The following is a 25,100-nucleotide window of genomic DNA, read 5'->3' as shown; positions in this document are numbered from 1 at the left end:
TCAGCTTTTATTAAAAATCTGAAACTAATTTGAATCAACATGGACAACAGTTTTTTTTAAGACAGCTGGGAAAAAAACCACGACTCGAAATCCATTTTTCATTTATTTCCATATTTATCTTTTATCTGCTCCGTGTAATCAAATTTAACCAAAAAGTTGCTGGACGTTTGTCACGTGACTGTTGGTCACCGTTGACTTATTCAGGACTTCATGGCTGAGCACTGAGTTGTTTCGTTTGATGCAAATGTGGGTCAGAGCAAATCATTCATATTTGGGGAATTTTTAAATGAGACATATAAAATAAATTTTTTTGGATGACATATTGCAGTTTTAATCTTGTCCAAAAGCATGGCACATCGTATACGACTGCTTCAAGGTCATTTCAAACCCACCTTTAGGTTTTGGGACTCAGAGGGGTAAAATCTACTTTTTTTTTTTGTTGTAGCTGCTGCTGCACATAATGTGGTTTACATTTAAAGCCCTAAAATCATAACTGAATAAATGAATGGTTCTAATGTGGTGATACAGTATCATCTGTATCATAATATAACGTTTCCTGTGTTGCTGTCAAAGGTCCTGCTCCAGAGATCCCACAGAGTCCATACTGGCTCGAGTCAAGACTCTGGGACAAACCTTCAAAGAACATTACACCAACGACTCAGATGAAACACCTGGCTCTCATATAGGTACAGCGCACACACACACACAGATGTACGGCTGGTGGTGACATATCCCAAATTTCTTACTGATTAAATTAACCTTGAGAACTACAGTTTTACCGTTTTTGGATGTTTAACACTCGTCTGATCCCTGAATCCTCCTCAGCTGGTTTTGACAGCCTTGGAATCAGAGTCAGCAGGATTCCTGCGACGAATGAATGTCTTTTGTTTCAGACTTTGCAGAGAACCGTCTGAAGCTGGCGGAGATACTGTACTACAAGATCCTGGAGAACGTCATGGTTCAGGAGACCAAACGGCTGCAGGGCAGAGACATGAGTGTAAGCAGCCTCTAAACACCACGACCACTCAAACATGACAAGAAAAATCATCTGTGGTTTGTTTATTTTCAGCAAATAACTGCAGCAGCTCCAAAATGTCAATCTCCCTGTTCATTTCTTTCCAACTTCCAGTTCCAGCAGATGTGAGCAGATGATCTGGTTTGATGACTGCCTCATGAAAACGTGTGTGTTTGTAGTGGATATAAATGTATGTGTGCACTGTCCTCAGGTTTTACTGGAGCAGGACATCTTCCACTGCTCCCTGATGGCCTGCTGTCTGGAGGTGGTGCTGTTTTCCTACAGCTCCCAGAGGACCTTCCCATGGATCATCAGCGTCTTCAAACTGGCCCCATTTTACTTCTTCAAGGTAACACAGACGTTCACTTTTGTCAGTTGAGTCAGACAGATTTCTTGAGTTAATAACATGACAGAGGGACACTGTATGTAGGCTCAACTGCATGTTGTCCGAGTGAAACTAAATCTCTGAGTGATGGGGAGAGCACGGTAAACAACTCGTCTGTATACTCCTTTGTAATATCACTAAAATGTCAAAAGACCTCTCAGTAATTGCATTCTTTCTGAAGTTGAACAGTAGAGTATTCCCTCTTTGGAGCATCCTAAAAACATATACGATATTTTGCAAATTTCAGACTGTATTAAAAATACATTCCACCAAATATGAGTCCAGCAATAATCAGGAGGTACAGAATGAGCCACTAATCAGAGCTGCTGTGGATGAAATGCCTCCGCAGACAGTGCACTACTTTAACAGTCCAGCTATGAGAAAACACACGGCAGCTTCTCAGTGGTTATGAATGGACGGCTCACATGAAGGACGGGGCCCAATATCAACGTACCCTCTATGGATGATGTCCCAAAAAAACAGTCTTGTTTGCTTTTTGGCACAAAACTGTGAAATTAAAATGTGCTAAAATAGAATAAAGGCCTGATGAATATTGGGAGCACATTCTTGGATGGCACCAATATGAATGTGTTTGATTCAGACCAGGTCCAGAAAGTTTGGTGTGAACCTGGTCAGGACGACCACAGTGAATGCATGGTCAGATCTGGGAGTGTGATGATGTGATTCTGTACGAGTACAAAAGATGCTGGGAAGATGATATTTACTCCACCCACCAAGGAGCGCGGTGGAGTCATGTGACCATCAGCGTATGTTTATCTGTCTCTGTCTGTCCGCCACATTACTGAAAAACAGATTAACAGATTTTGATGAAATTTTCAGGGAAGGTCAGAAATGATTCAAGGACCAAGTGATTAGATTTTGGCAGTGATGCAGCTTATAGTCTGGATCCATGGATTTGTTAAAGATTTCTGTATCGTTGCCAGATAGCGGCACGACATCACTGTAACCATGACAACAAGTAAACAATACATCAGCTGATTGCTGATGATCACATGATTGTGATCCTACTACAAATCCACCACTGAGGACTTATCAGGACTTATCCATCAAAAATGATACAAGGAACAACTGATTAAACTGTGGGGGTGTTTCTGAGTCCCATCAGTTCCCACAGCCTGCTACATATTTAGGTCACGTGATTCGGTATCTGTACATAATGTACACATGCAGAACTCACGCCTGTGCTCAGTACAAGGTCATTTTTTGTTAAAGATTTCATCCATTGGAAATGATACGACTTGGCAGCCTTGGCGGAGTACTGTGCTCTGAGTGCTTTTCTTGTTGTAGATGGCACTATTAATGCTGACATGATGACTTCCAGTCTGCACAACATGGAGGAATATTCCAGAGTGCTAATGATCCAGAGAGTACTGCCAAAATCATGTGTTTCTACAGGAGAAGAAGGTGAAAGCTTTGACCAAATATGTGGTCAGTCTTAAATCCAATAGAACCCCTTTGTGGCACCCACACAAACTTCACCTTGGCCTCGTGAAGCAAATTATGGAGCCATTTAATGTAGGATGCAGCCAAACGCTGCCTTTAGTGAAGCTAAACCTCAGTGTACAACATAATATGTCTGCTTTGTAGTTGAGTACTACCATTGTTTTTCACTGTTAACAAGCTTTCTAACGGATCTGTTGTGTGTGCAGGTGATCGAGGTGTTTATCCGCTCAGAGGAAGGCCTGTCCAGAGACATGGTGAAGCATCTGAACTCGATTGAGGAGCAGGTTCTGGAGAGCAGAGCGTGGACTGCAGACTCTGCCCTGTGGAGTGCCTTGCAGGTTGCTGGGAACAAAGTTCCCACAGTGGAGGAGGTCAGCAGGACACAAACTCACAGAAACACGCAAAATGATATGATCAAATGCTCCGTTGCTGTGCAGACATTGGGCCTCTCTACAGATGTGGAGGGCAGGTAGGCGGTGTTCTTGAATAAGAGTTTTAAGACTTGAGGTTAGTTTGCAACACTTTGAACAAATAGAATAAGATTTGAGGCAAATTTGTTGTGAGCTGCTAAGGTTAGTAATGAAACAGAAACAAAATATTTTCTTCTTTGTTCTTTAAAAAGTGTCACATTATTTTCAAAAATTAGCCAGATCTCCTGCAAGAAAAAAAAAATAGGGCGCCTTTAGAGCTCAATGGGTTAAGCAGGCGAACCATGTACAGGGGCTGGTCTACGAAGCAGCGGCCTGGGTTTGATTCCCACTTGCGGCCCTTTGCTGCACGTCTTCCCCCAACTCTTCTCCCCATTTCCTGTCTCTCTCTATCTCTCCTATCAAATAAAGCCTAGAAAAGGCCAAAAAAATTACTATAAAAAAACAAGTTTGGAGTAAAATGGTAAGTAAACATTTAGACGTGTTTACTTTGCAAGAAATACAGCAGTTTTACTTTAGTTAATGTTGTTTTGATAAGGTTCAGTTTATCTGCACAGTTAAATACACAAAGGCAGGAACCCCTAATTAGTGACATTTTTACTCACCTTGGGCTCATTTCGCTAAAGAATATCATAATGGTGTTGTGTTTGTTAGTACATCTGTTAAATGGACACATTCTATGGTGAAGTGATTTCTGATCATCAGTTTCTAATTAACAAATGCTGCATTTATTTAATAACATGCTGCATTTCTGAGCCTTGGAGGAGTGCTGTGCTCTCAGTGCTTTTCTTGTACTATTTGTCTCAACTGTTAGTCACAGCTGAGTCACTCATGCCTTTTCATTTGCACCAAGGAACACAAAATCTTCCTGTCTTTTTTAAAGTCATGTTTTAAAATTTTAATCTGGTTCATTTTCCCAACAAAATTCAGAGTTGTGCATAAGTTCAAGAACCATTGAAAAATTGAAAGTTAAGCCTTTCTGTTTTTACAGTTTCTGCTTCCGTATCTGCGATCTTGTTCTTTTGGTCACTACCCAAAGCTCATGACCATAGGTGAGGGTTGGAACGTAGATGGATGGTAAATCGAGAGCTTCGCCTTACGGCTCAGCTCCCTCTTCACCACGACGGACCGGTACAACGCCCGCATTACTGCTGACGCTGCACCGATCCGTCTGTCCATCTGTCGCTCCATTTTCCCATCACTCGTGAACAAGATCCCGAGATACTTGAACTCCTTCACTTGGGGAAGCAACTCACCCCCAACTCGGAGGGAGCAATTCACCGGTTTCCGGCAGAGAACCATGGCCTCGGACGTGGAGGTGCTGATCCGTGTCCCTGCCGCTTCACACTCGGCTGCAAACCGCTCCAGTGCGTGCTGAAGGTCACGGTCTCAGGACGCCAATAAAACCACATCTTCCGCAAAAAGCAGAGATGCGATCCTGAGGCTCCCAAACCGAAAACCCTCCCCACCACGACTGCGCCTTGAAATCCCGTCCATGAAACCACAAACAGGATTGGAGACAAGGGGCAGCCCTGGCGGAATCCAACACCCACCGGAAACGTGTCTGACTTAGTGCCGAGTATGCGAACACAGCTCTCACTTTGGTCGTACAGGGACCGAATGGCTCGTAGCAACAAGCCCAGGACCCCATACTCCCGCAGTGCCCCCCACAAAGCCCCTCGAGGGACACGGTCATAGGCCTTCTCCAGATCCACAAAACACATGTAGACTGGCAGGTCATACTCCCATGACCCCCTCAGCAGCTCCGCAAGGGTAAAGAGCTGGTCCGCTGTTCCACGACCGGGACGGAATCCGCATTGCTCCTCCTGAATCCGAGGTTCGACTATCGGTCGGATCCTCCCTTCCAGCACCCTAGAGTAAACTTTCCCAGGGAGGCTGAGAAATGTGATACCACGGTAGTTGGCACAAACTCTCTGGTCCCCCTTCTTGAAAATAGGGACCACCACCCCGTTCTGCCACTCCACAGGCACTGTACCCGATGCCCACACAACATTGTATAGACGTGTCAACCAGGACAGTCCAACAATGTCCGGAGCCTTCAGCATCTCAGGGCGAATCTCGTCCACACCTGGCGCCTTGCCACCAAGGAGCTTCTTAACTACCTCGGCGACCTCTGCCACAGATATGGACGAAGATCCCCCCGAGTCTTCAGGCTCTGCCTTCTCCATAGAGGATGTGTTTACCGGGTTCAGGAGTTCCTCGAAGTGCTCTTTCCACTGCTCGACGATATCCCCAGTACGGGTCAACAGTTCTCCACTCCGACTGTACACAGCCTGAGCGAAGCCCTGCCTCCCCTTCCTGAGGCATCGAACGGTTTGCCAGAACTTCCCCGAGGTCGACCGAAAGTCCTTCTCCATGGCCTTCCCGAACTCCTCCCACATCCGAGTTTTAGCTTCCACAACCACCACAGCTGCCGCCCTTTTGGCCAACCGGTACCTGTCAGCTGCTTTGGGAGACCCCCGAGCCAACCAGGCTAAAAGTCTCCTTTTTCAGCCTGACGGCCTCCCTCACCGCTGGTGTCTACCAGCGGATCCTTGGATTGCCGCCACGACAGGCACCAGCGACCTTCAGATCACAGCTCCTAGCAGCTGCTTCTGCAATGGAGGTTTTGAACATGGACCACTCAGACTCCATGTCCCCAACCTCCCCCGAGATGCAGGAGAAACTCTTCCGGAGGTGGGAGTTAAAAACCCTACGGACAGGGTCCTCCGCCAGACGTTCCCAGTTCACCCGCACTACACATTTGGGTTTACCAGGTCTGTCCGGCAGTCTTCCCCGCCATCGGATCCAACTCACCACCAGGTGGTGATCAGTTGACAGCTCTGCACCTCTCTTCACCCGAGTGTCCAAAACATACAGCCGCAGGTCTGACGATACGACTATAAAGTCGATCATCGACCTTTGGCCTAAGGTGCTCTGGTACCAAGTACACTTATGAGCAACCTTATGCTCAAACATGGTGTTTGTTATGGCCAAACCATGACTAGCACAGAAGTCCAATAACAAAACACCACTCGGGTTCAGATCAGGCAGGCCGTTTCCTCCCAGTCACCCCCCTCCAGGTTTCTCCATCGTTGCCCACGTGAGCGTTGAAGTCTCCCTGGAGAACTATGGAATCCCCAGGTGGTACCCCTTCCAGGACACCACCCAGAGACTCCAAGAAGGCCGAATACTCCGAACTGCTGTTCAGTGCATAAGCACAGACAACAGTCAGAGTTTTCCCCTCTGCAACACGAAGTCGCAGAGAGGCGAACCTCTCGTTCTCCAGGGAGAACTCCAACAAAGTGGCGCTCAGCTGGGGGCTTGTGAGTATCCCCACACCCGCCTGGCGCCTCTCACTTTGGGCAACTCCAGAGTAGGAGAGAGTCCAACCCCTCTCCAGGATTCTGGTTCCAAACCCTTGCTGTGCGTGGAGGTGAGCCCAACTATATCTAGCCGGTATCGCTCCACCTCCCGCACCAGCTCAGGTTCCTTCCCCGCCAGTGAGGTGACGTTCCACGTCCCCAGAACCAGTCTATGCCACCAGGGGGTAGAAAAAATGCGACCCCCGATCCGAAAGGGACAGGGACCCCAGAGGCTGTGGCAGACGAGACAAGACCGGCAAAACGGCAAAAAATAAGAACTTATAGCGACAGCTACCTCAAGTATGGATTTAGCTGGAGGGGAGATGCTGCGTGCCCCGAGCCGGTATGTCTACTTTGCCTGGAGAAGTTGGCAAATGCGGCGCTGGTGCCAAGTAAATTATTACGGCACCTGGAAACAAAGCACCCTGAACACAAGAACAAAAACACTGAACATTTTCAAAGACTAAAAACTCAGAATGAAAGACAGACTGAACGGATGCGATCATCTGTGCGTGTGTCCGAAAAAGCACAAGAAGCTAATTTTCTTGTGGCTGAGCTGGTTGCCAAGTCCAAAAAAATCACACACCATTGCAGAATCACTAATACTACCAGCATGCAAGATAATGGTTGAAAAAACGTTTGGACTGGATGCTGTCAAGGAAATAGAGAAAATCCCACTCTCGGACACACTATCAAACGGCGTATTGATGACATGTCAGATGACGTGGAATCTATCCTCTGCGAAAAACTGCGGCTGAGGGGGAACTTCGCGCTCCAAATTGATGATTCAACAGACAAAGAACTGACTTTGGACCGTTTTTGGGTCAGTGTGGGGCAGGAGTACTCCTCTCTGTCAGAGAGTGCCATCAGGGTCTTGATACAGTTTCCCACCTCTTACCTCTGTGAACTGGCATTCTCCAATCTTACATACATGAAGAATAAACTGAGGCAAAAAATGTCAGTCGAACAGGATCTGAGAGTTGCCCTGTCCACAATCCCCCCTCGTATCAAGAGACTTTGTAATCAAAGACAGGCACATGTGTCTCATTAAATTGTCAAGCTGGCTGTGTGGAAACCAGACACAATTAAAGTGCCTTGTAACGCTTGAAATGTTTAATTTGATTAAAGAAGAAATAAGTATTAGTTAAATGAGTGTATGATAAGAATATGACCTTGTATGAAATTGTTACATTTGACGTTTGACATGTTGAAGTTTGCACTCAAAATGTTTTTCACTGTGAAATATATATATATATATATATATATATATATATATATATGGCATGCCGTTTAGGAAATTATATATATAATGAAAGTCGATATATATATAATGAAACTTGATATATATATATATAATGAAAGTCGATATATATATAATGAAACTTGATATATATATAATGAAAGTCGATATATACACACGTGGACAAAATTGTTGGTACCCCTCAGTTAAAGAAGGAAAAACCCACAATTCTCACTGAAATCACTTGAAACTCACAAAAGTAACAAATAAAAATTTATTGAAAATTAAATAATCAAAATCAGCCATCACTTTTGAATTGTTGATTAACATAATTATTTTAAAAAACAAACTAATGAAATAGGGCTGGACAAAAATGATGGTACCCATAACTTAATATTTTGTTGCACAACCTTTTGAGGCAATCACTGCAATTAAACGATTTCTGTATTTGTCAATGAGCGTTCTGCAGCTGTCAACAGGTATTTTGGCCCACTCCTCATGAGCAAACAGCTCCAGTTGTCTCAGGTTTGATGGGTGTCTTCTCCAAATGGCATGTTTCAGCTCCTTCCACATATGTTCAATGGGATTCAGATCTGGGCTCATAGAAGGCCACTTTAGAATAGTTCAACGCTTTTCTCTCAGCCATTCTTGGGTGTTTTTGGCTGTGTGTTTTGGATGGTTGTCCTGTTGGAAGACCCATGACCTGCGACTGAGACCAAGCTTTCTGACACTAGGCAGCACATTTCTCTCCAGAATGCCTTGATAGTCTTCAGATTTCATCGTACCTTGCACACTTTCAAGACACCCTGTGTCAGATGCAGCAAAGCAGCCCCAAAACATTACTGAGCCTCCTCCATGTTTCACCGTAGGGACAGTGTTCTTTTCTTCGTATGCTTGGTTTTTGAGTCTATGAACATAGAGTTGATGTGCCTTACCAAAAAGCTCCAGTTTGGTCTCATCTGTCCAAAGGACATTCTCCCAGAAGCTTTGTGGCTTGTCAACATGCATTTTTGCAAATTCCAGTCTGGCTTTTTTATGAGTTTTTTTCAGCAGTGGTGTCCTCCTTGGTCGTCTCCCATGAAGTCCACTTTGGCTCAAACAACGACGAATGGTGCGATCTGACACTGATGTACCTTGGCCTTGGAGTTCACCTTTAATTTCTTTGGAGGTTGCTCTGGGCTCTTTGGATACAATTCCAACGATCCGTCTCTTCAATTTGTCATCAATTTTCCTCTTGCGGCCACGTCCAGGGAGGTTGGCTACTGTCCCGTGGATCTTGAACTTCTGAATAATATGAGCCACTGTTGTCACAGGAACTTCAAGCTGTTTAGAGATGGTCTTATAGCCTTTACCTTTAAGATGTTTGTCTATCATTTTTTTTCGGATGTCCTGGGACAATTCTCTCCTTCGCTTTCTGTTGTCCATGTTCAGTGTGGTACACACCTTTTCACCAAACAGCAGGGTGACTACTTGTCTCCCTTTAAATAGGCAGACTGACTGATTATGAGTTTGGAAACACCTGTGATGTCAATTAAATGACACACCTGAGTTAATCATGTCACTCTGGTCAAATAGTTTTCAATCTTTTATAGAGGTACCATCATTTTTGTCCAGGCCTGTTTCATTAGTTTGTTTTTTTAAATAATTATGTTAATCAACAATTCAAAAGTAATGGCTGTTTTTGATTATTTAATTTTCAATAAATTTTTATTTATTGTTACTTTTGTGAGTTTCAAGTGATTTCAGTGAGAATTGTGGGTTTTTCCTTCTTTAACTGAGGGGTACCAACAATTTTGTCCACGTGTGTGTATATATATATATATATATATATATATATATCAACTTTCATTATATATATATATATCAACTTTCATTATATATATATATATCGACTTTCATTATATATATATATATATATCAACTTTCATTATATATATATCAACTTTCATTATATATATATCAAATCTTTTTTTCCTACCGAGCCCCGGAAGGGACATGTCCGTATGGCGAAGCGACAATGAAGGACACTCACCCGGACGAGAATTTTATTGAGTTTTATTTTGAAATCGGCCTGAAATACACAGACATTCAAGCAGTGCGATGCGCTAAGAGTCTGCCATGCAGACCAGCGATCCTGATAATGGTAAGTTTTATTTCTCCAACATCCTGCTGTTATCCTACTATGAATACGCTAGCTACAACAGTCCCACATCAGTATTATGAACGTTCCGCCAGCTAACGCGGTCCGGACACCGGATCACTGACTAGAGGTTGGCGTTGAACTATTGTTTGCCAGCCAGTTAGCCGCTGGTAAGCTAACAAGCTATGAAACAACTCCTTATAAAACCGGAGGAAAGCAGCAGCAATATTTCAGTCCAACACCTGTATTCAGAACCTCCCACGCTGTTACACAATGACCCATTAATCATATTACTGAACTATATGGTTATCATTGAAATTTCCCTTGAAGAACCAGTGAACTCTTTGCGAACACATTTTAATTTATGTGTTGATTATGTTTCGTATCAGTAATACAAGTCTAAAAAACTGATTCAAATGATCAAGTTAACACAGTGAAGTAAAGAGTACTGGTAATCTGCAGCTATTTTCATAATTTCAAGGTGAAATTCTGATGTGTGATTTTCTAGCTTTGCAGATGTGGAAATCCAATGCACTGATTTCTTATACACAGATGCTTTTGGTCTTTTTTGTTGTAAAATAAAACAAGGCATTTATCACTGTTGGAAATTATTACAGGTATTATTTGTAACACTTTCTAACATTGTATGGACAAAGCAATAAATCAGTTAATGGATAAAATCATTTGTATTACAGATGCTATCAACAGCATGTCTTGTTCATTTTATTTAGTTGTCGGCCTTGGATGATGAGGTCCAGTTACCAGGAGCACTAGTCTGCAGCTTACTGGTTCCGTCCTGCAGCTCCTCCACGCTGTCCTCCTCTCTACAGACCAAATCAAGTAAGATCTGTTAGACTATGCAGACATCAACATGATCAGTATGTTATCGTTTGACTCATCCTAAAATCACAAAATAGAACATTTACTTTAAGTTAACTGTGTTTATGAAAATAGAAAATAATTACTGACAACTAGTACTTTTTGGTGCTTTTATGCAGGAAAAGGGAACCAGGAAGCTGCTGTGGATCCTCTGCAGTATCTGGAGAGGTCAGAGGAACGGTTCTTGGAACAGATCGGAAGACACCAAGACGTGACCTCTGCCATTCTCCAGAACATCCAGAAGATGAAAGAAAACCTTGGTTGCACTGATGGGACGCATGGTGTCGGTGCTGGAGCAACTGTCCCAGAATTAAACTGCATTGTTGACTATTGGCTTTTCTAGAAAATAAATCTTTTTTAGTACTTCACCTGTTTTGTATTTTACCCATGCACTTTGGGTGAATAAACAGAAATTTGTGATGAGAGATGCAAATTTTGTCTATAATGTACAGAGACTTTATTCAGTGTTCAGTGCACACTTTTGTTACACACATTTTGACAGATAAGCAGTTGTGCTTTTCAAGCAGATTTTAGTCAGAAACATCAGTAGCATATGTTTTTTTTTACTGTTACACCAATCTAGGTAGATAAACTGCACTACTGCAGCAGATATATTATTGAAATGTGCTTCTATTATGTGTCTACATACACTGCTCACAAATAGTTATTCAACTTTTGGGTGAAATTGATGGAAAATATAAAAAGTGCATGCTGTAGTGATATATCATAAAAGTAGGGTATTTAACTAGAAACATGCAATAGTGATTTCCTCATCTCAAAAAAAATTATTGAATCAAAAGCTAACAACGGTGGAGGGTATGTCACAATAAAAATGTCTGTTTGGACAGAACAGCAGCCTTCAGCTGAAATCCAGTACAATTGTGTCCCACCAGTGGCGTGATCATGGATGTGTCCAGGCAGCAGCTGACCTCTGCCTCGTAATTAGCCTTAAGACCAGCTATAAAGATAAACATAGATATTATCATTATCATCAACATATGGTGCATGTGTTTAACCTTTAAGCTATGTAGGGATGCAAATGTAGTTGAAGCTAAGTAGCTAAGCTAATGCTAACACGTTCAGTGTTCAGAATCAAAACATCTCTAAAAATTACCTGTTTTCTCAAACGTAGTCGCCGTTCCCTGTGACAACCATGAAGACAGACAGATAATCACAGAAGAGCTCATCTGAAGAGCAAATGTCCAATAAGGTTCCTGTTTTTGTTTGCCATGTCCTTCCAGGGCTCAGTAGGAAAAAGTCTGAATATATGGAATGAAACTTTGAATAGATGGAATGAAAATCTGAACATTCTATATTCCGACTTTCATTATATATATATCAAGTTTCATTATATATATATCAACTTTCATTATATATATATCAACTTTCATTATATATATATCAAGTTTCATTATATATATATCGACTTTCATTATATATATAATTTCCTAAACGGCATGCCATATATATATATATATATATATATATATATATATAAAATCGGTTGAATGTAAGTTGCACTTTAAATTTGTCACATTTGGTGACCAACGTTTTTGGATATTACCTTAACTGTTACTTGTTACTTATTTTACTGATTATACTACTTCCCAATAAAACATATTCATTCAGATGTTGTCATCCTTTTTTTCAACAAAAACTTTAATAACGGTAATTACGGTAATGGTGACATATGCCTCAAACAGAAGGTGCTCGGAGTGCAAACTATAGAAATAATTTAGGGGTGCCTCAGATTAAAATAACATTTCTTGGGGTGCCCTGAGGCAAAAAAGTTTGGGAACCCCTGCCCTACAACATAGCTCCCAGGATCCCCGAGACACTCAAACCCCTCTACCGCGATAAGGTGGCGATTCGACGGGGGGGGGTTATTTCAGTCTGCTGTATTTCTCATCAATGTGGTAAATAACAATTGTGTCTTTGTGTGTCATATGAACAAACCAAGAGTTTCCCAACATGGCGTATATTACGACACTTTGAGCAAGTTTCGTGCAGCATTAGAAAACGCAGCAGGTTTCTAAATTAATGTCAGTGGCAGAATTTAGCCGCCTGGAGGTGACCTTTTGTTAGCTGCTCTAAGGATCTCCACTCTGGGATACAGACTATATCTCATCTCCCGTCTCTCTGCAGGTGAATTTTTCCTCCAGTCTCGACACTGGCTCTGGTTCTGGTTCTTTCAGTTCTGGGTCCACAGTTCAGTCCCATCTGCCCCTGGTGGCCCTCTCTCCCATCATCCACCCTCGTATCAGGGAGTTCAGATCAGGCCTGGGCAGCATACGTAAAGGTGAGTCCCCTGCAGAGGAGCGCATACCGACATGACGCCTTCTTTGGAAACCTTCTCTTACACCGTAAAAACAGTTCACCAGTTTGTGTTTATAAAAACATTTAGAATGAGGAAACAGCCATGCATCTGTCTTCATTTTAGATCAGCAACAGCTACTGTAAAAGCTTTTCAGGAGTTCCAAGAGGCAGTCAAATGCCCCTGATTTACATAACAAAGACGAAAACTCAACCTTGTGCAGGGGAGGAGCAGCCGACGTGATGTCTATCAAAAAGCACCAGTCTGCTCCAGAATACACTGCAAAGCTGCTTCTGTAGACAGGGAACAGAAAGTGTAGACACAGAGTATTAGGTAGGCTACTTTCTCATCTGTTTGGAGAATATGTTCCATGCCTGTGCTGCAGATCAGCATCTACGGATTTCATGCTTTCACACTACTGCCTTTGTGGCGTACTCACCAAACCCCACAGCTGAAGCCACTTGAACTCTGGCATGCTCTTGGATGCAGAAATCCCTCTGGACTCAGTGTGGTCTGTGTCTGCAGGTAGCTTCTGTACTTTGGTGTGAAATCGCCTTCATGAGCTATAATTTGTTGTATTTCCCCTCTTCCAGATGTGCCTCCCTCTCCGCTGTCGGTCCATGACAGGTACAGCTCTCCTGCGGCCGGCAGCGCAAAGCGGCGTCTCTTCGGTGACGACCCTCCGGCTCCATCTCCAGGCCTCAACCCCAGCGGGAGCCCCATGCCGTCTCCAGCCAAGAGGCTGACGTTTGGCTCCAGCAGCACCCTGAAGATCGGAGCACAGGGGACCCAGACCACCGTCCTGAGCATCCCACTGCAAGGCCAGTACACATTTCCATCTCTACACCGTCTTTGATTGCTTCAGACAAATCCACAGAAACCAGACAGATTCTTCAGATGTTTCTTTCCCTGAGCTCAAGTGGTTTCCTGCAGAGGAACTGTTGGAGCTGTAGCGCTCACTTTTGTTAACACATGCAGTGTGTAAAGCAGGAAAGTTACATTTATATTTTAGCACAAACTTCACAAATATTTCAAAAGCAGGAAAGGAATGAAAAGTCATGAGTTTACTCCGTCTTCATTAAGGCTGTAATCATAACAAGACAAGCTGAAAGGAGACATGCTTCACTGTGATCACCCTAAATCTGAATTATCTGTTGTGAGGCCTCTAAGAACTTTTCCTAAACACTTTTACATGACCTCAATGGAGGACTTCATGAGGTCAAGGAAAGATATGAGTGGAGTTCATGAAGACAGGATGCTGATGTGGATTCTATCACTGTGAAGCTTGCTGCCATATGGACTTGTGAGACTGCATCATCATACCGTACAGTTGGACCAGTTCTTATTACAGGACATGTAGTGAAGCCCCTCCCCTGACAGACTGACGGATCCCTGAGCTTAGATAAGTCTGCATAAAACACGCTGGTAGCTTCTTTATAGAGCTGATTGTGTCTCTGTGTGAATACCTGCAGGTGTGAATAATGACCGCACCATCACGCTGATCCCAGTCCAACCATGTGACTCCTCTGCTGCCATCACCGCTCAGTTCCTGCTGACGGCCTCCCCGAGCCGGATCGCCCCCATCCCAGCCCCCGCTGCTGCCACGACCTCCGACCCCCAGACAGGAAGTGGACGGCCGCGACGCACCGGATCACTGGCTCTGTTCTTCAGGAAGGTAGAGGCTGCAGAACGGACAGATTTTAGTGTCCATCATCGTATAAATGTGGGAGGGTTTATCCTCTGCTGTGTGTCCTGTGCAGTTGTGGTGGTTTTATCCTTTCTTCTGTGTTTCTCAGGTGTACCACCTGGCCAGCGTACGGCTCAGGGATTTGTGTGTGAAGTTGGACATCTCGTCGGAGCTGAGAGGGAAAATCTGGACGTGTTTCGAGCATTCTGTGGTCCACTCTACCGATCTGATGAAGGACCGACACCTAGACCAGCTGCTGCTGTGCAGCATTTATATCATATCCAAAGTAAGAAAAGCTTCACATTCAGTTCACCGTTGAACCATAAGACCTTCCAGCAGGTTTGAAAGGCATACTGTCTTTGTTTTTCTTTACTTGAACATCCAACACACATACATTTATAACTTGCCACAATTATCACATTTTTCCCTTTCATCAGTCCTTTCATTTGAGATCTTCTTTTTTCCTCCCCCACCGTCCTCCAATCCCCCTATAGTCCAGTCATTGTAGTAATTGTTTAACCCTTTACACTTCAGTGCGTCGTAGGTGTACCGCCGGCGGTACACCTACTAATTTGCATAGGAATTTCAAGAATGTCCGACGGCTGCAAACCCGATTATACAAACACTATACGCCGATGGAAAGCTTAGATTCTCATGAATCCGCCGGTATAAACCACTTTCAGATGCGATTACCACAGCGGGTAATATAAACACATTTGTCCGACAAAAACAAATATTCATCCGTCCGTTCTCTATACACGGCTTCAACGCACACAGCGCGACTCACATTTCCGGGTTCATTATTACACACAGAAAAAAAGATTCCACAAAAAACGGCCATAATCCAACCTTTTACATCCAGACGACACAAGCCAGTAAACTATTTTGTCCAAAACATGTCCTGAAGTCGGTATAAAATCCACGAATCGGTCGTTTTCAAAGAAATGCACCTCGTGATGTGCGTCCAATATTCCCTGTATTTTTCATAATTTTTTTTATTTAAAAATAGAATATTAGCGATTTTTTTTTTGTACTGAAAACGGCTGGAATTGACTGAAGCTTAAAGGGTTAAAGAACAGAAATATGCCTCACTTCACAAATATAATCAATACCGACTCATAACTCATACGACAAACTCCACATTCAGTGCTAGTGATAATAAGGATAATGGTAGGAAATAATAAAATGGGGGGGGGGGGGGGGCAAGAATAAATAAATAAAAATAGATAAATAAATGAAAAGCAAAAAAAAAAGAATTACCAGATGCAGAAAGGATGACTCATACATTCACGAATCAGGAAATCAACCCTCAGGAGTACATATCGTATATCATTGCAGTATCAGAGACATCACAGGCTTCCATCTCTTTAAAAATTTTTCTTTTTGAAGTCTAACAGCATAGGTAATTTTTTCATTTTCATAAATCTCCCATACCTTCAAAATCCAGTCATTATATGAAGGGGATTCAGGATCCAGCTATCGAAATGTAAGCTAGTAGGATTTGTAACAAATATGCATTATCTCGGCCTGTGACTCCTTCTGGTATTAAACCAAGGAGAACCACTATGTGTTCTTTGGGAATTTCACTATGAAAGATTTATTTTAAAGACCTCCTTCAAATAATCCTCTAATTTTGGGCATGACCACATTACAAGGCATGCTGTCTTTTTAACAAATCTTCAAATGACACTAATTACATGATGGTCCTGGAACTAATCATCTGTGATGTTCCTTCAGAAAACATGAGCAAATCTCAGCTTAAAATCATGTACAGGGTGAACTTTTTAACAATCCAATAAAACCAAGAGTGATGGAAGAAAAATATTTTATTCATAGTAACTGAAACCTTAAAACATGTCATTTAAGAAACAATGATGGAATTTTCATTTTTTTAAAATTACTTCCTGTAGATGGCGTCCTCCTGTACGAATGCATTCTTGAAATCTACCTGGGGCTATCTCAAGAGTAAAGTGTACACGACTCGACCAAGAACTCTGGATGAGTTAAAACAGAGAATTCAGGATGAAATTCACAGCATCCCCGCTGAGATGTTGTAGCGGTCAATGAGGAATCTCAACAGTAGATTTCAAGAATGTATTCGTACAGGAGGACGCCATCTACAGGAAGTTATTTTTAAACAAAAATGAAAATTCCATCATTGTTTCTTAAATGGTATGTTTTAAGGTTTCCATTACTATGAATAAAATACTTTTCTTCCATCACTCTTGGTTTTATTGGATTGTTAAAAAGTTCCTGTTTTTTTGTGTCACCCTGTGTGTCACGATGCTTTTGGTCTAGATGTGTCACTGAAACTGTTTGGGTTTAAGAGAACTGGTGGCAGCTGTTTTCAAAGGAGGCTTCTCTGCTGCCTTGAGGAGAAATGTTTTGGGGACATGTTCGCAGGTTTTTAATTTCTCAGCCACGATTTTGTCCTTTGAGAGACACGTGTTTGTGACAGGTGCACTAAACTGATAGCCGGACTGAAAATAAATAACATCTGGTACGGTAATTTGTTTTTAAAAACAATTCTCAAGATGATTCTGTTTCCAGCTGTATCAGTATCATACAGGTTTATAGAGATGCTAAACATTTATATGCATTAATTCTAAAATGTAATATCTACATTTATTTGTGTCCCTCTGTCACGGTCACATTTAACTAAATGAGTAACACTTTAACAACAAAAACTCACATGGATGTAAGTAACCAGCTTCCTCACAGCAAAGCAGCTGTGTTTGTGTAGCACATTTTAGCAACAAGTGGCAGTGCAAGATGTGAATGAAATGTACTAAATGGTAGGAAACTAAAAAATGTGAAATCCTGGCAGTGGGAGTGGACCTGTGGTGTTTTGGGAAAGAAACCAGGTTGGACATGTGATTAGTTATAGGTGATGATCATACTCGTGTGACTGTGTTGCCAAAAACTTAACTTCTAGAGTCAATTTAGTGTCATGAGACTTTCTTTTAATCTTTTGTTATGAACATTTAAACTGTAAAAAACAAAAACGTTGACTGCTGAATCGGGGGTCAGTCTTCTTCAAAGAATCCAAATGGACTCCTGTGATTAGACTGAATGTGACTCCTGTGATTCCTGCCTTCATTGTAGATCACCAAAGAGACTCACACCTTCCAGGACATCATGAAGTGTTACCGGAGCCAACCACAGGCCAGCAGCCACGTAAGAAACACACTAAATACACAGGCTAGACAAACAAAATGTGTCATTGTGGTTTTTACTCTCTGTCAGCAACATTACTCAAAAAACAGACCATTGGATTTGGCTGAAATTTTCAGTGAAGGTCAGAAATGACACAAGGACCAGATTAGATTTTGGAAGTGATGCGGCTTATAGTCTGGATCCATGGGTTTGTTAAAGATTTCTGTATCACTGCCAGATAGTGGCATGGCGTCACTGTAACCATGACAACAAGTGAACACTACATCAGCTGATTGTGATCCTGATATGAATCCACCACTGAGGACTTATCAGGACTTATCCATCAGAAATGATCCAGTAACAGCTGATTAAATTGTGGGAGTGTTTCTGAGTCCCATCAGTTCCCACCATCCGCCACATATTTAGGTCACGTGATTCGGTATCCGTACATAACGTACACATGCAGAACACACGCCTGTACTCGGCACAAGGTCATTTTGTTTGTAGATACATATATATTAAATAGACACATTCTATGCTACCATGATTTCTGATCATCAATAACTAATAAATAAATGGTGCATTTGTAAAAAAATGCTGCATTTGTGGCAATGCCATATGGAGGAATGAGCAGCCTTGGAGGAGCACTGCACCCTGAGTGCTTTTCCTGTTTTTTTTTGTTTTTTTAAAAAATAGCTTTTTATGAAGTCTTTGACAACGTGCAGTATGTTTAATCCTGTGATTGTCTGACTACTGTGGACTGTTTGTGTCTCGATCAGATTCAAAACTTACTGAACTGTGTGTGTGTGTGTGTGTGTGTGTGTTGTGTGTGCAGGTGTACCGCAGCGTCTTACTGCGTCACACTCCCAGAGAGCAGGTAGCTGATGAAAACATGGAGGTGGATTCTGTTTCAGGTGGAGAATGTAAGATCACACACAGAGTGTTCACTAAAAGCCTTTAAAAGAAGACGGAGGCCTGTGGTCCCATTTAAAGCAGCACTAAACAGTAATGAGGAACACCCTGCACTCCGATCCAAGAACAACCTGATTTTACACTGAACAGTTGAACCATTTTAATGGAGGTGTTGTCCTCAAAAATGTTAGTTTTACCTAAAAAGTTGGTTTCACTGCATAACCCAACCAAAGAAAGTTCTTTCTTTTTACAGTTAATGCACATTTAGACTCCTTAAAGATGTCCTGACTCACAGGTGCAGGCCACTGATTTTCCATTCATATTGTAGAAATCCAGATTAAATCTAAATCCATGTAAACATAGAACAACAGAGCACACCAGAGCTGCAGCTGATGACTTATAATTGGTCATATTTATTTGTACATTGACTGTTTTTGATTAATTTTCTCAAATGCAAATTCCAACAGGATTCGGTTTATTATGATACAAGTTTGATAAAAGTCACGTTTTTGGCGTTTAAAAAGCTCCAGCGTACAAACGTTTGACATGTTTGATGATTGGTTTGTGCGTTTCTGCAGCTGCAGAGAAAACCAGTCAGCTCCCAGGAGATGCAAACTCCAACCAATCAGTGGAGGAGGAGCGTGGAGACCTCATCCAGTTCTACAACAGCGTGTTTGTCCTGAAGATGAAGAGCTTTGCACTGCGATACGCCATCCACGATAACCGGGTACGAGCGTCTCCCCGCTGCACGCTGAGCACGCTGAGGTTTGAGCGTTCCGTTTAACTTTGTGTTTGATCTGCAGGCCGACGCTCCTCCTCTCTCTCCGTTCCCGTCGGTCCGGGCTCAGCCTCTTTCTCCTCGCAGAGTCTCTCAGAGACACTCGCTCTACGTCTCCCCTCACAAGAACTCAGCGGGGTGCCTCACCCCCAACTCCTACACCTACAGGATCAACAGCAGCCCATCCAAGGCAAGAACACACACACACACACACACACACACACACACACACACACACACACACACACACACACACACACACTGTGTTTTTCTATCATTGTGGGGTTCTACCATTGACTCCCATTCATATCTAACACCTAACCCTTACCCTAACCTTAACCCAGACCAAAACAATGCCTAACCATAAAGAAACGTTTTTGCACTTTTACTTTTTTCAGTAACAACAACATGGCCAAGAAAACACTGTTTAGACTTGTGGGGACCGAAATGAGGTCCCCACAAGTGACATTTCTTTTGGTTTTCCTATGGTTGTGAGGACATTAGGTCCCCACAAGTATAGCCAGCACCTGATCGCACGCACGCACACACGCACACACACACTGCACTGGGACCACACTGTCAGGAACAAACAAGCTGCTGCCATGATTAGAGGGTTCCAACACTCCTGCTGTGACTGAAATGGATGCAGTGTGTGTAGTTCTTCATCAGTGCGTCTTTAGCATCAGATTTGGTAGAACTGGTTCCATAACATCAGTGTGACTGACCCGCTGCTATCACACTGTTCTTTACTCTTTTCTACTGTTTAGATGAAGCTGGACACAGTAATCCTTATTGGATTTGAAAGTTTTGATCCATTGAGCCCATTTTCATTCTGGCCTCACAGTTCCTGTTCCTGAAGTCATCCAGGGATGATTTTTTTCAGATGGAATTTTAAAAAACAGCTGTTAATCAAATGAATTGCAGTAAAATGCATTCATTTATTAATTGTCCTTAAATCCACGTCTCACAGGTCTAAAAAGTCACATTCAGAGCCCAGCGCTGTGATCAGGAGGCAGTCATCTTAAAAACAACTTGGTAAAATGAAAACAGGAAGAATTCTTAGATTTTCAACCTTTTAACAGCTCCTTACCACAGATAGGGAAAATAATTTATCAGCATCACTTTATTCTTGCTGCCCATTTAAAACGTGGAACAGAAGCAGCTGTCTGTGTGAAAACAAACATGAAGCCATTAGGGACAAAAACTGAGGGCATTTTCAGTTGAACTGCAGGCTGTGTTTACACAGAGCAGAGAGGAGACGCATAAGGAATAGATTTCACTGAAAGCATTTTATTTTACATGTCTCCTTTAAAAATGACTCCTCCAGTCATGTGACTAACATTCAGGGACGGTTTGAAATGCAGAGAGTGTTTATGCAGACCTCATTTTTATGGTAAATGGCTCTTTACAATGTTTCCTGTACACTCACCAGTAGCACCAGAGCTGCCATGATGCCTGCACTGGGAGGGTTTAGCATCTTCCCATGGAGAGGCTGCAGATCAGTGGACAACCAGCTCTGCTTCTCATGCAGTGATAAGGAGGACAGGAACTGTTTGGGGTTAAAGGTGGAGGATTTGCTGCCTCTCCTTCTTACAGGATGGTGAACTGAGTATGTTTGTTATTGAGGCATTTGAGGAGGTCACCACAGACCTGGAAAGTTGTGAGCCCCTGTAGGAAACAGACAATGATACTGGTTGTTTCTGTTAGCAGCATGAGCCTCATTCAACCTTGTCCCCTCATCTGCCTCCATGCAGGAACTGTCCGACATCAACCGGATGATCCGGCAGGGCTGTGTGAGCAGGAAGAGGGCCTTCACTATGGAGGGGGATGTGATGATGTCATCAGCGTGCGACTCCCCCAGTAAGAGGGCGTGTCCAGAGAACAGCAGCAGTCCAGATGTGCTGCTGAAGCGTCTGCAGGACGTCGTGTCAGAGAGGCAGAGTCACTGAGACCAGACAGAAACCAAAACCTGACAGCGATGAAAGCTGCTCCTCAGGTCAACAAGCTGCCCTGACAGAAACCTTCAGGAAACGAAACATTAACAGTCTTTTTTTCACAACTTTGACTTCTCTGTTATGACCTGAGGGACATAGAGATTCATTCATGCTGTGTTGTTTTCTACAAAGCAGATTGTAGTTCCACTTTCACCATCCCAAAGTTTTGACTTTTGTACCAGTAATAATATCCAGAGTGTGATATTTAAACCACATCAGTTATCAAAGCTGAGAATGAAGCAGACAGCAGTGAGACGACAATCTGTGTGTCATTTGCACCCATCAGCATCACATTAGCAGCTACATGGAGCATCCCACAGATGATGATCGATGTCTTTCACTTCAGCTGTCAGTGGTCAGAATGCTGTGGGTGATCTGTGTATACGTGTACGGTCTGGTTTTTACCTGTCCACGAGGTATCATGTTTAACTCCTGTTCATTGTTTCTTTTCCATTTTTACTCAGCCTCCTCTCCCAACCAGAAGTAGGATCAACCAGTGATTTAAAGCGCAGGTTGTCGAGGTTCAGATGTCTTCAGAGACCTAACGCATTGACCACAGTTTGTTCACTTGTAGTTTTATAATGAAAAAAAATCCCTGCAGCCCTAAAATATTTTTCATTGACCTCCATTATGAAGAAGACGTCTGTAAAAGTGTGCTGAAAACAGGGTTTGATTTTAATTTTTCTACAATAAGCTTTTAATCTGTTGAGGCTTCAGAAACCTTTGTGACCTGTCTTTCTCTCACTGTTTATTGGCAGTACATCATTTTGGCTTATTTATTTTGTCAGTGTAAATTGAATATCTGTTTGACTTAATTGGGTAAAGTTCATCTTGCGCTAACCCTCTGCTGCACTGACCTGCAGACATTTTTAACAGAGCATGATGCAGGAGAAGATGCTTGAGGTGATTCAGAAGTCATGAAAAAAGCTGTTTTTCCTTGTAGTGACACAGGATAAACAACCTGAACGAGCTTCTTCAAACAGTGTGTGGATCTGGACTAGTCTGGTAGTGTTCATATCAGATGTTATTGTAATGCAACAGTTTGACGACATGTCTGCAGATGGTTTTACCACGTGGGTCGGGGGCTGATGTTGAAGCATCAGAAGCATTTTTTCAAAGCTTTCACAGCTTGGTGACAGCAGCAGGCTTGAGATGATTCAGTATTTCTCAATTCCACCTTTAACAGACTGAAAGAAGCAGCACACTCTGTCCATTAACAAAGAACAGCAGATGTTTGTAGTACGTTCTTCAGTGTGACACCATCCCAGCTTTTTCTAAAACAAAAAACATCTCGTATTTCCTTTAAAGTCTGATGAAGAAGAAAACCTCTTCAGTGAATCAATCGGAAGATTTTTGACTCAGACGACCTTTGAATGTTTTGTTTTTATTCATCTTTGTGTTCACTGCGGTACAGTGAAACTCTGGGTTGCCATGACAGCGGTGCTCGCGTCTTTTCACAGTCAAACCTCTCAGCCTGTCGGTGCCTTGTTGTAGACAAATAGCTGACAGTATTTTAAAATAAAAATATCTGAATTTCAAGTCCAGCTGGTGAACAGTGAAGCTCTCTGCTGCCAGATGTGATTGAGCCTCTAACTTGTATATAGTTTTCTCTAACATGTTGTGTTTCACTACAGTATCTGCAGAACCTCCACTTTGTTTGGAGGCTGTCTCCTTTTAATATTTTCTTTCTTTGGTTTTGAACCATGTAATGCTGTAAAAACAGGCTGAATGCTAACAAAAAGCTGGACTGATGCAGCGTCTCTGTACCTAAATGTGTGTGTGTGTGTAGTATCTACACTTGATCTTTTTACTGAATTTAACATTATACTGAGTTGTTTTCATATGTACAACAGTACTGCTGTTAGAAATCAATCTTTGTAATGTTTAATATCTTTTTATTTTCATACCTGTTGAAGGGAAAGGTCAGAAAAGATGAACCACTTAGTTTTTTTCTCATTGACAGCCTGAAAACATAATGATGGAGTCTGCTTTTCTAAACAGTGACTTTTGCATTTTCTACTGTCAGTCAGGTTTTGTACAATAAAACTTACTTCATTATTTTTATGTCTTCAAGCTTCATTCATCTTCTTTAAAGTGTGAATGCATTTTAGAATATATATATAGGTACATCTATATTACACTGCGACCCAAATTATTATGCAAGTCCGTTTAAAAAATATCTTTATCCAAATATGTTCCACTGATGAACAAGTGGTATTAATGTAAGCCTGATAGGGCAGTTGATTATCCAAAAGCATAAAATATCTGAGTAATTTTGAGTAATAATCAGTTAAAATTTAAAATGCTGTGAACCAAATTATTATGCAGACATATATATAAAAGTGAATATTCTGTGTTCTGTGACCATAAGCACTAAAGATGGGAAAGAAGAAGGACCTCAGTAGTAAGGAGAAGGCTTCTATCGTGACATTTTTGGGAGAGTGGTGGCCAACGATCGAAATAACCAGATTATTGGACTGTGACCATAGGACAATCAAGGCCTTTGTTTCTAATGGTGAAAAAGCAAGAAAAAACGTGAAGAGGCCCCTAGCAGGAAGCTAACAGCTCGAGATTTGTCAGCTTTAAAGAGAGAAATGGTCAAACAGCCTTTGAGTTCCAGTGCAAGCATCTTTTCTGCTGTTGGTCTCGGTCACACCCCAAAGACATCACGGAATCGTCTTCTGAAAACGCTTGGTAAGGTCCAAAAAGCGAAAACAAGGCCTCCACTTAATCAAAAGCACAAGGACAAAAGACTTGCTTGGTGTAAGAAGTACATGAAATTGGATTTTGGACAAGTTATCTGGACTGATGAGATGCGTGCCGCCCTTGATGGTCCGGTTGGGCTAGAGGTTGGATAGCCGAAGGTGCCGATGCTCCACCCAGGTTGAGGCGTCAGCAAGGTGGTGGCGGTGTGATGACATGGGCAGGCATCATAAAAAATGAACTCATTGGACCTTTCTGGGTTGCAGAAGGAGTGAAAATGGATTCTGCAAATTACTGCAAATTTCTAGGAGAAAATTTCCTTCTGTGGTTGAAGAAAAAAACAGCTGCTGAGCGCAAGAAAATGATGTTCATGCATGATAATGCTCCAAGCCATGCATCGAAGTTTACTGCTGAATGGCTGGCATCAAAGGGCTACCCAAAGGACAAGGTAATGGACTGGCCAGCATCCTCACCCAATTTAAACTGCATAGAAAATCTGTGGTCGATCTTGAAAAGAAGGGTTTTTGAAAATGGAAAACAGTTCTCATCAAAGGATAAGCAGTGGGAAGCTATTGTAAAGGCTGCAAAAAGCATAACACCTGCTGAAATTGAAAACTTAACATCTTCAATGGACAGCAGG

At 42.3% G+C, this 25,100-nt stretch overlaps 1 protein-coding gene across 2 annotated transcripts in view; it reads left to right on the top strand.

Moving 5' to 3' along the window:
* rbl1 (retinoblastoma-like 1 (p107)) overlaps window positions 1-23,815 on the top strand; it is a 33,656-nt gene extending 9,841 nt beyond the window's left edge. For both annotated transcript variants that reach the window (XM_022213868.2, XM_051948001.1), the window contains 13 exons: window positions 574-686; window positions 894-997; window positions 1,227-1,364; window positions 3,071-3,235; window positions 13,062-13,215; window positions 13,824-14,051; window positions 14,703-14,905; window positions 15,027-15,203; window positions 18,023-18,094; window positions 18,909-18,996; window positions 19,564-19,712; window positions 19,789-19,953; window positions 21,518-23,815. In XM_022213868.2, coding sequence (XP_022069560.2) covers window positions 574-686; window positions 894-997; window positions 1,227-1,364; window positions 3,071-3,235; window positions 13,062-13,215; window positions 13,824-14,051; window positions 14,703-14,905; window positions 15,027-15,203; window positions 18,023-18,094; window positions 18,909-18,996; window positions 19,564-19,712; window positions 19,789-19,953; window positions 21,518-21,712 — 1,951 coding nt within the window. In that variant the 3' untranslated portion in view covers window positions 21,713-23,815. The remainder of the gene's footprint in view (window positions 1-573; window positions 687-893; window positions 998-1,226; window positions 1,365-3,070; window positions 3,236-13,061; window positions 13,216-13,823; window positions 14,052-14,702; window positions 14,906-15,026; window positions 15,204-18,022; window positions 18,095-18,908; window positions 18,997-19,563; window positions 19,713-19,788; window positions 19,954-21,517) is intronic.
* The last annotated feature ends 1,285 nt before the right edge of the window (window positions 23,816-25,100 follow it).

Source organism: Acanthochromis polyacanthus, chromosome 5, assembly GCF_021347895.1.
Source record: "Acanthochromis polyacanthus isolate Apoly-LR-REF ecotype Palm Island chromosome 5, KAUST_Apoly_ChrSc, whole genome shotgun sequence".
In the NCBI taxonomy this organism is placed as follows: Eukaryota; Metazoa; Chordata; class Actinopteri; family Pomacentridae; genus Acanthochromis; species Acanthochromis polyacanthus.
The sequence above is the reverse complement of the archived record's forward strand: the minus strand, read 5'-3'. Positions and strand labels throughout refer to the sequence as shown.